Source organism: Hylaeus anthracinus, unplaced genomic scaffold (assembly GCF_026225885.1).
Source record: "Hylaeus anthracinus isolate JK02 unplaced genomic scaffold, UHH_iyHylAnth1.0_haploid 12002, whole genome shotgun sequence".
NCBI lineage: Eukaryota > Metazoa > Arthropoda > Insecta > Hymenoptera > Colletidae > Hylaeus > Hylaeus anthracinus.
In genome coordinates this window covers 7,229,012-7,240,119 of record NW_026534349.1, presented here as the reverse complement: position 1 = coordinate 7,240,119, position 11,108 = coordinate 7,229,012, and the positions used below count along the sequence as shown (strand labels likewise).

Genomic DNA, 11,108 nt, shown 5'->3' with positions numbered 1-11,108 from the left:
TTGTGTTAAAATTTATTTGTACAACTCAAAACAATTAATCTCGAAACTAATTTACTTCTGTTTTCTTTAGGTTGTGCTTCCTTATCCTACATTTCATTTCTGAATGAGAAGAGCATTCTAAAATCCTACAAATTTTATTCCAGTTCCTTGGAAAATTAAAATTTGACAATTATTATATAAAATTTAAAATAATCAGGATCACCAAAACTAATTAATCATGGTATATCGCGTCAATAATCACTTTCGTGTAGTTGAAACGATTATTAACTTGAAAACAATTTATAATAATAACTATTCGTTTCTCTTAAACCAAGACTTCCATAAAACAAAACTTTTATAATTCAAAATACTTATCATTTCTTTCCTTTAACTTGTCCTGATCGAGTTCTGATTGCAATCTCCAGGATTCGTATTTGCAAAACAATGCCAAGTTGCTCGTTTCCGGCAGACGCAGTCCATGCCAAACTGCGGACCAATGAAGTCGCTTGATTCCCGTGGAATCAGGACAAACAGCGTAGGTATCCGAGCGCGGCCGAGCGCTCATTTCCGTTTCCGAATCCGACGTCACCTACTCTGAAAGCCCGTGTGTTTTGTGTTTCTTTGGGGCCACGATGATTATCGCTAATTTAACGTAAGTATCGTCGTGTTCTGTGGACGAAATTACTTGGAGTAAATCCGTTCGAATTCGCGCGGTGTCGTTCGTAAAAGGGAACTGGTCGCGAAACCGCGCGAATTCCTCTGCGTCGAGTTTCACGCTAAGGAACGAAGACCTCTCTCGCCATGCCGGTCTTATGAAGCAGTCCCTCTTTCTCGGGCACGTTTAATTAACCGAGAAACGACTGGGAAAAGATCTCAACCGACCGTTCTCTTCTCCCTTGTACCGTACCGATCGTCTCAACCGGATAGAATGTTTCGTCGAGAGAGAAAAGAACTGTTCGCTGATATTCCGACGACCACATATAAACAAAATAAATGGCGTCGGCATACTTCTGTTCCGAATATGACAAATTTCCTTGACTTGTGTGTTCGTTGACCCTTTCGTAACCTAACTAATCGACGATGTTTGGCGAAGAGAATCTCTGCTTTCGCGTGCTATCTAAATCATCGATATCTGATGCAAAAATAGTGGCTGAATTTATTTTTTATCTACTTTTTTAAATCGTTTCTCTGGTTTCACAAAATTGTCATTAAATAGATCCGTGGAATACAAAGATAGTATATAATTTAGTGCTATCAAATAGTTTCACAACTTCTACCTAATTTGTACATTCAACGTACCAAACAACAAAAGAGTCAATTAACAACCACAAATGATGACAACTTTGTACATTTCAATTCAATGATTTCTTTGACTGACTGATATTATTTGTTGCAGGTTGAAATTATTGAAATTGAAACTAGATTTCTTCATGTCGTAAAAATATCTAAAGCAAAACACTAAGTAAACATTTTTACCTACAACTTATAAACTGATAAAAAAAAAGTGTAACATTATATAAAAAAACTTAAACAAGTTTAACTCGTAATTGTACATCATAAACAGAATCTTGGGCAAAATGGGCATTCAAGATTTGCAAATTTTTCTGGATAACAACTATGTACAAGGAGGATCCGTACCTGTAGATCTGTTAAAAATAGCACGTTCGATTACACAGAGACAGCAGAATCGTGTTGGAAAATCCCAGCAATTGCATGCTGGGAAATTAAGACTAGTCTTGGATGGAGAGTGCTGTTTAGATAGATTATATGGAGGATACTTCTCAGGTATATATACATTTTGACTGTTTTCATGCTCATATAAATGTGATATTAATGATATTTATACTTTAGATTGGGCTTGTGGAGGCCAATGGAACAGAATGTTACAATTCCTAGCAGTCCTCATACAAGCAACCGAAATGTCAGGCTTGGAACTAGCTGTATTCTTCAATGGATGTTTTGAATCTCCACGACTTGCAGACTGGATTCAAAATCAATTGCAAGTCCGAATTAAAGTAAACAATGTAAGTCGCATTTAATTCGAATCCTTAGATATACCGTGAAATCTACATAACTTTAGATGGTGATGTTTACAGGTATTAAAACACATTTCAACAAAAGGTACTCCACCACCAAAAATATGGTGGACTCCGCCGGTATGTCTGAGAACCAGTTTACGTATGGCTTTGCGGCATTTAAATGTTACAGTTGTAAGTCGATTTGTTTTAGTTACTTTGTAACATTTCATTCTGATATCTCGGTGTTTCTCAAACTGTGGTTAGGCATGGGTCTTGAATGTGTTCTTGAAAGAAAAAGAACATGTTATATAGCAGAATAAGCAAAAGCATTTTACTCGATAAAAGATTTTTTATTGCTACCTAGCAACTAACTAATTTTCTGTATCATCTTAGCAAAGAACATATTAAAAGTTTTTATTAAAATATATGAACTTATTTGGTTAGAATTAAGATGTTTAAACTATGTATATATATATTTTTAAATACAGTATTAAAATTTATCGTAAAAGTAATAACTTAATTCTACTTTAGGAGTCCACCAAAAGTTTTTCTTTGTCGAGGGGATTCGCGGGAAATTACAGTTTGAGAAACACTGCAGTATCGTATCGTTTAATTTATGTTTAAACAGTTATGTAGCATGGACGACCATCACCAAGAAGTGATTGCTTATTGCCGAGAGAATAACTTTAACGGCTTGATCGCCGACGATGCAGAGTATGCTGCATTCGATCCTCCAAGATATTTCTCATCTGAGCAGTTGAAGCTTACATACAAGGTACGCGGTAACATCGAGAAAGTATTCTTAGTACGTATCGGACACAGAATTAATAACAAGTATATGTTTGCAGGGTTCTCTTGATACAAAGGAATATGTTCTCCCAGAACTTTTAAAAGCGTTAAACATCCCATCCGATAGGCTATGCCTGCTGGCGGCATTACTCGGAAATTATATCTTAACTGAACAGGACCTGGCTGATTTTTATAAGAAGCTGAACGTTAACACTAATTTGAATAAGATTAACGTGGAGAACACGATAAAAGCGATTGCTAGTTTCGTTAAGGACCTTCCATCCGTAGAATTGGATGTAGCATCGCAAAAAGTATTCGGATCTCTATCAGACCCGAGGTGTTCCAAATTGAGGCAGTCGGTTCAGTACTACATAAACGGAACTAAAGAAGGATTTCTGCATTACAAGCCAGTGAAACCAACTAGAGGTAAAGTGCTTGGTTTATTTTTGTATATTTATATTACAAGAATCAAAGAAGAAAATATTATCTTAGCAAATAAATCATACAACAGTTTGATAAGTTTTAGAAAATAGACATTTTTTTTGCAAGTTTACTATGTTTATACGGCGTATCCCAGAACTCCTTTGCAAAAATGTCGGTGGGTGCTTCATTTTTGAATTATTAACGAAAAACACCGCCCAATCACAGCGCGTGATTAGCGCGCGCTCAGCTGGCTACGCCACGACCTGGGGTAACAACCAGCCAGTCCTGGCTCGAGATTATGTTCTCGCAGCTGAGCGCGCGGTAATCGGACACTGTGGTTGGTCGGCGCTTTTCGTTAATAATTTAAAGATGAAACCCCCACCGACATTTTTCCAAAGGAAATTGTTGTTCTGGGACACCTGTATGTACTATGTTTAATTAACTCAAAAGATCCTAGCCTCATTATTTTTTTTCATAACCTATTGACTGAATTGAATTTATACTTGCCACTTTAGGTAATCCTATCTTTTAACCTTTTTAATTGTACGGTCTTGTTACGCGTCCCTGAGTTATCTTGAATTGGTTGAGATTAAATAATTGAAGTCACGAATTGGTTAGATTCCATGCGACGTTTATTGTACGTCAGCTTGAATAAGTAAAATTATGAATTATATAACACGTTTGGAGTAGTAATGGCAAATTTAAAGGCATGTTCAGGGAAGTTCATGTACAACTTAGTTATATTTGTAATTATTTCAGTACACAAATTGGACTCTAAACAAAACGCAGTACAAACACAGTCAAATTTATCCGAAACGCCGTCGACGTCAGAAGGTGATTCCAATTTGGAAACATCTAGATTCGCATCCGAAACGGTAGAGAGTGAACGTGAAAGCTTGAACGCTTACAAACAGGCAACAGCAAATGCGAAGTCTGCACCACAAATTGTGATAGATCCACCGGGTATTCAGGGTCATGGAGACGCCGATAACGTTAGGACGGAAGAAGAACAAAGTAAACAAAAATTGAACTACAAATCATCGTTGATTGTTTGCATGCGATCTAAAATAAATATTATTTTATTTAGGTAATGGACACGCTGTCAATGGTACACACAACCTTCTAATTAGTTCGTCGAGTTCAAGCAGCAGTTCTTCCGCCACGTCACCGTCTCATGCAACGGCCGATTCTGCTAGACAAGCAGAAAAGACTACTAATATTCCGACCACGGTGCCAGAAGTGATGCGTACTGCATCTGAGAGGCATCAGAAAGGATTGATGTCCCCTCATATATATCAGATTCTCATCGCTGGCGAAATTAAATTGCCGGTGCTCCTGGAGGACGAAATTCACCGCGAATTCCCATCTATTCACATTATCTACAGACCCGTAAGACAGATGGTGTACGCGATATTGTTCAATCTTCACCATCGAATGTATTTAGCTGCTAAGAGTAAAGAGAAGGGTGGTGAGTAGAAACAGATCTAAAACGATGCACTCGAGTTGCTAGTTTTCGGTACACTTTCTCGATCTGTTTGGTAGACAGCGAAAAAGTCGAAGTCCCAGATGTTGTGATAAAGGAATGGGTATGGTCCAAGACGAATCCATATCAGACTCCAGAATTGGTGAAGGCAGAACAAATCGGTTGGGGCGTTCCTACGATTCAACGTTTATGGTTTGGGTACGACAGTTCTATTTTTTCGAACGTCGATGTTCGTTGGATTCTCACTGAAGATATTAAAAATTTCATACGTAATGTTTTTTCAGCACAGGCATAGATGACAAACGCCGTCGACTGCGAGGATTTTTGACCTGTATGAGATCGGACACGCCTCTTATGTTAAATACTTCCTACGTACCGCAACACCTCTTAGTCATGGCTTGCGTATTAAGGTGATCAATTTTTCTACCAAGATTTCAATTTGTTCATTCTTTTTAAGTATTTAAGTATTTTAAGTGTCTGGTTCCTTTTTCAGATATATCATGTCGTTTTCTGACAAAATAAAGATTCTACGTCGCCAGGAACTAGATGTTTTCATTGCACAAGCATTTTCACCTGAGCTCATGAACGCCCAATATTTGCAAGATCTTCAGGTATGTCGATACACTTAACTCGTACTTCTTTTTTTTAGCAGTTTACTTATTAAATTTATTATACAGCTTCCATTAGTGACATCTCGCGGAGTACAGCTAGCTACATTATTTATGGCTGGTGTCGAGACTGCTCTCTTGGCTAACGATGCATGCGGTGCACCCATTCCATGGTTAATGTGCTGCCCGTGGTTATACTTCGATGGGAAATTATTCCATCATACATTAGCCCGTGCCACGATCGCTAAAAACTTACTGGAACTCTGCAGTGGCCATATAGACCGCGTTGTGAAAGTCGAACGAATGAGAAAAGCTGTACTGGAGGGTATTAACGTTGTCTTTACACGTCCACCGATGCCCGTTGCTCCAAGTACGTTTCTCCAACTTGCTATTGTAGATTTTAAGAAATTCTTGAGTCTCGTAATACGTTCCGAAGTCGAACCTCAGTTTAAGGCAATATGATTTTCCCTTCCAAACACCTTAGCATATCATGTATCCTCTAAGTGATATGTTTTCGGAGTGGAAGGAGAGCAATTCAGCTATGTTGCTTCGTGGGCTTATGTACATGTTCCTAGCCTACGAATCTCGAAACTGATACAATTTTGTTTACATACAAATAGTTACGTAACGTAGAACAGTTTAGTTTAGATTACGATTTTGTGCAACAGGTATTCGTGTTTCGGTGCCACAAAACATTTTGGCTGCTGGCTGTACAATTAATGACGGTTTGATTCGCGGCCGCGGCAGTGGAACGATGCCTCAACGTGGACTAATGCGTCGTCCTATACCGTCTCGTGGTGGTCAATTGGAGATAGCTGGAGTCGTCGTAGGCCAGTGGGGCCCCAACTACGGACAACCCGGTCGCCTGCCTCAACCTCTTCAAGGACATCCCCGTGGACGACTTCCTCCACAGGTAGAATATTTTAAAAGTATTATTTACTTTCTCAAAAATATAGTAGTATGTACAGCAGATCTGGATTACAGTCAGTCAGGATTACATCAAGATATTAGTTGACAATTATTTTTCACAAATATTAAAAGTACCTGACATAACCGTTTGAGGCGTGTGTTGTAGGTGACGTCGATAGGCGGTCTCAAGTATGGTCTTCCACGTGGTTTTGCTCCCATGGGTCGGCCTACGTTTCAAACGCGCGGAAATAATCGTACGCAAATAGCAGGACGTGGAAAGAAAATGCAAATGAAGGTGAGAGTAGAAGATTTTTCTTTATGCTTCGTTCCTTCTATAAGGGAATCACTAAGACTGTCTGTTTTATGGTTAAGGGTTCTCTAACGTGAGTTTGTTTTACAGGTAACTGGTAAAAAGAAGACCACCGTTAAAAAGACTAAAGAAGTCGAAAAGAAGGATACCAGGGGACGAGGTAACGGTGTTGATGGAATAACGGATTACAAGTAAGAGTTTGTATGTCTATCTATTGCTGTTCTTGGACATTCTTATTAACAATAAATGTTCTTATTGCCAGTGACTCGATTCCAAACATGAACGCAACAAAAGATGCACTGCCTGTGCCAGGTCAATTCGAGGATGCCGTGGAGAACGGCAAAGGGATAGAAAAAGGGCAGGGCGACGCGTCGCTCGTCGCTCCGGTTGCTGCCGAGAATTAGGTATTTATACATCACTTTTTATCGACTTTTAGACACTCCCGGATATGACACAAGACTGCAATCAAAATCTTATTATACGTGTAACGGATGATTGTGCGCTACGCGACATCTGAAAGCTCCGATGTGTATCGACGGAAGCTTTGGATTGGTTTTACATCTGAGAGAATGAACAAAAAAGAGGCAGAATTTCTTTGCGAATTTTTTCTGAACGCTTCAAAGACCTAGACATTTGTTTTCTGAATCGTATCGGAAGTTTCGCACAAGAGGAAGATCGTTCAAATGTCGCGCGCAGGATCACTCGATAATGTCTAAAGCTCTGATGGGGCCAAAACTAATTAAACTAATGTAGGAGACACGACATCGGTTAACGATGTCGGGATATGTAACACATACATATAAAGGATAGACCCGTTTTCGACGTACACAATATGATGTCCTCACTGCCAAAACGTACCATTCAGTGTGTAAGATAAAAAAGCGAAACAAACAAAGAAAAGAAAAAGGAAAAAAAAACAGCAAAAGAAAAATATAGGAGAAAAAACAGAATCGTGCTTGCGCTAAGCGAGCGTGTTTCGCCGACTCCGCTCGGAATCACCAATGGGATGAACTCGACTGATTAGTGTATGCGTGCGCTAATTTTACTAAACGAAAAACAAGTCGTCGTCAGCTGCTAATAAGTATTTAATTCTTAAGAAGTGTGATTATTTTTTTTACAATGAAAATATATATTTTCCGGTATTATATGAAATGCTCGCATTGACGGTCTCAGTACTCTGATTTCCTGTGAGAATTTTAGTATGACGCTTGGACGGATGGACAGACGGACCGACGAGACGCACAGATGGACCAAATTACAGGTAGTCGAATGATTTTTGTAGATAAGATTACGCGAGACAGGATACTGAGATATTCATTAGCAAATGGAGACTGATGCTTTTCATATAGGTAAAATATATATTTATATATATATATGATTTAGATTAGAGATTCCCGATATATAGGATATTATATGTGTAAGTTGTGAATGCTCATACGTATGCGTGTTGCCTGTATTCGTGTGTAAGAGAGAGAGAGAATCGGTTGTTTATTTGCGAATCGCTGTGCCGTGAAAGAATGGGTGAACGTCAGAACGTGAAAGAGAAACTTAGGAAAACATAAAAAATGTATATATATATAAACGTGGAATGTTAAACAACATTGGTGCTGTGTGGACGTGCGCGCAAAAACCTGAAGGAACGGGGAACGGTTGCGCACTCGTGCGCACAGCTTCACTTCCGAATATATTTATTTGCTGTTGCGTCAAAGGGGAAGAATGCGTGTTTGCGACTTCGGGACGAATTACAAATTTATGTACGATAATTGTAACCGTGAATCCTCGGGGCTTTTCGCAAGTGCCTCGACCCTCGAAGAAGAACGAACAGTTCTTTAAAAGGGTTGGCCTCGCGATACCCTCGGTATCGCTTAGAAAATATGCTACACTTGCGTCGCAAATTTGTTCAGTTTATTTCGAGAAAGCGACGGTAAGCAGCATACCATTTAAAAGTTTATGATTGTCTGTACGAATATTGCTGAAACACGTTATTTCCTTTTCCGTTCTCGTTTCGAATGAAAATTCTAAGAAGAAATACACGTTGGAATTGTTGCAATAAAATATTTGCGCTTTCTGTAGCATATTTTAAGAGATATGTATGCCTCGTTTAATTGTATATACGAATAGTTACTTTAGAAGCGACAGTGTGATTGGTGTACATAAAGGAATATCCGGATATCACGTGGTTGCCACGTAAACCGGGTTAGGGAACGATTACGTTAAATGAAAAACAAAATACTATTTATAGAGTAGAATAGTCGAAGAGACTTTCTACCAAAGATCATTGGAGTTCGAAGAATGGGGAGTTTCTTTTATCCATGAAGCATGATATACATAAAATGTGTAAAAAAAAAAAATGAGAGAAAACGGAGAAGCAAGACAGCACGACAGAACACGATTATTAAAATAAGAACAAAAAATGTGAAGGATAAATAAGAGCAAAGGTGAGGCAGAGGTTATGTGTCTTGATTGCAGAAGTAATTAAAAATGAGTAAGAGAGAACGAGCGAACAAGAGAAAACCATTTATTGAGATAATATAATGAGAGATAAGAATAAAAAAATGTTATATTTTTGTAGATTTGTTATTGCGTAAAATGCATTAAGACAATGAGAAACTTTATATAATTTGAGTGACGGTTGAACAAACCGGAACAGGAGAGAGGGAAAGAGAGAGAACGTTAAGCCAGTAATTAAGATTGTGGAGGGATAGAGATGGGGGAGAAAAGTGGAAGTGCATTAGATGATGATGGTATCATGTTGAATATGTTTGACATCCGTGATTAATGTGTAAAAAAGTCTCATTAATTCTTCTGTGTCTCCGAAGCTCTCAGAGTTCTGAGTTGCTTGAAAACTTAAAAAAAAAAAAAAAGAATAAAAACAGGAAACGATAAGAGAAACGAATTTGAGCTATAAAAAAAAAACGTAACTCAATGTCAGCTTCGATACGAACTACAAGAGCGTATGCATATAATAAACAGTTTTCCCACATGTAATTTGAAAATGGAAAATTGCTTAATACGATTTTGCAAGGAATGGTAAAAACGAAGTCTCGTGAATGGAAGTGCTATGTTTGTAGATAAATGATTCGCTATCATTCGTCGATTTTCAATTGAAACATCCACATGTTGTTTTCCGAGTACAGTAACATACGAAATACACCGATACATGTAAAAATGGAAAAAAGAGTCACTGTGTACCTCCTTTGAACATTCGAAATTAACGACGTCAATCGTACACGAACGACAGAAACGCATAATGTTAATATTAAAACTAGAAACAGACATAAAAATACTATTCGTGAGTAAAAGAAAAAATAAAAATAAATGCCAGTCTACGCTTTCGTGTAAAGGTAGAAGATTTTCTTTGTAAGAAATCGATCGATCATCCTGAAAAATGCCAGATAATGCATAAATAAAAAATGTAACGAAAGAAAACTATGACACAAACACGATGTACACAATATGATCAGTTGCTGCTGCACTGATATGAGTAACGCAATAAACAAACAAACAAGAAATAATTTAATAATGATAATATTGATAATAAGTAAATGATGCGAGGAAGCAAATCATGAAAAGAATATAAAGTAAAAAGGAAGAATATAAAGGAAAGATAGAGAAACAAAATAGTGAAATCCATATTGAATGAAAACAGCAGAAGTATCGCAAAAAGCAAACGATAATATATATAAAAAAGAAAAAATGAAATGAAAACTTACATGTAACATGATCGACGATAAAGAACAGGTGCGCGCCTGACTCGTGCCTGCTTTTCGTTGTGATAAATAGACGAGTAAAAGAAAGCATAAAATTAAATAAATAACGCAAAAATAGGGGCCCACGAAAAAAAAACTTGTCTATGCTAGGACGTATCCGCCAGAAAAGGGGAAAACAACCAAGAATAATCTCTCTTGTGTAATTTTAGAAAGTAAAACCATTTTATAAACAATCTTCTCGAACAATTGTGTGTCGTTGTGGTAACAGAAAATTAATCATTGTACTTTGAAGTAAGATACCACTAACTCCTCGCTGTGTATCAGTGCTGATGGCACAGCGATAAATGCTTATAGGTGAGAAACGGTCGAACGAGAGAGAAATGTAAATTTAAGCGATTACTTTTTTTTTTTCCTCTTTTAATCGTAACACACATCCATGCGCAAATCAATGTTTTGTAAACCGAGGCGTTACTTCCCCGATTTTTGTGCTTTTTTTTTTAATTTTCGCAACGCTATCTATCGCTATATATTATTTTTTGTTAGGGAACACTTTAACGTTCGATGCAGCGTCTATAATTGAAACGTACTAATAATAATAATGATGATGATGATGATAATAATAATAATAATAATCGTTTCTCACCGTGTGAAAACAGAGGAAAAATCTTCGCTGCTTCGTTATTTGTTCTACATTTTATTATTTACTATTCACTTTTTTTTTATTCTTTTTGTTCTTCGTTTGATTTGTAATCATATTTGTAGTAGAGCCTTAGGTCTCTTCACAAAAAAAACCACACTATATATGTATATATACATAGAAAAAATATATATAAAAAAGAAAATGGAGCGGATCATTTAATTTCAATGATTTGTTTTAAA

General features: G+C 37.3%; 1 protein-coding gene across 3 annotated transcripts; it reads left to right on the top strand.

Moving 5' to 3' along the window:
- Positions 1-536: 536 nt before the first annotated feature.
- On the top strand, positions 537-9,411 carry LOC128891612 (constitutive coactivator of PPAR-gamma-like protein 1 homolog). 3 transcript variants are annotated; one of them, XR_008460874.1, is made up of 17 exons: positions 537-631; positions 1,376-1,764; positions 1,831-2,003; positions 2,076-2,189; positions 2,626-2,772; positions 2,846-3,212; positions 3,969-4,223; positions 4,297-4,677; positions 4,752-4,890; positions 4,977-5,102; positions 5,186-5,303; positions 5,370-5,670; positions 5,969-6,213; positions 6,376-6,504; positions 6,610-6,710; positions 6,782-8,957; positions 9,092-9,411. XR_008460874.1 is itself a non-coding variant. In XM_054151237.1 (17 exons), exons 2-16 carry the CDS (start codon positions 1,557-1,559, stop codon positions 6,921-6,923), a joined length of 2,946 nt encoding a protein of 981 aa, XP_054007212.1. In that variant the 5' UTR covers positions 537-631; positions 1,376-1,556; the 3' UTR covers positions 7,273-9,411. The 3 variants fall into 3 exon arrangements, 2 of the variants coding, with proteins under 2 accessions (XP_054007212.1, XP_054007211.1); XM_054151237.1 differs by having other exon boundaries at positions 6,782-6,923; positions 7,273-9,411; XM_054151236.1 differs by lacking the exon at positions 537-631 and having other exon boundaries at positions 1,380-1,441; positions 1,544-1,764; positions 6,782-9,411.
- The last annotated feature ends 1,697 nt before the right edge of the window (positions 9,412-11,108 follow it).

What these genes read in the sequence shown, in the direction of transcription:
- LOC128891612 (XM_054151237.1), top strand. Translation starts at nt 1,557, where the DNA reads ATGGGCATTCAAGATTTGCAAATTTTTCTGGATAACAACTATGTACAA. An exon ending in ATTCAACGTTTATGGTTTGG is followed by an intron (nt 4,891 to 4,976) that starts GTACGACAGTTC and finishes ATGTTTTTTCAG; the next exon opens with CACAGGCATAGATGACAAAC. An exon ending in GAAAGAAAATGCAAATGAAG is followed by an intron (nt 6,505 to 6,609) that starts GTGAGAGTAGAA and finishes TTTGTTTTACAG; the next exon opens with GTAACTGGTAAAAAGAAGAC.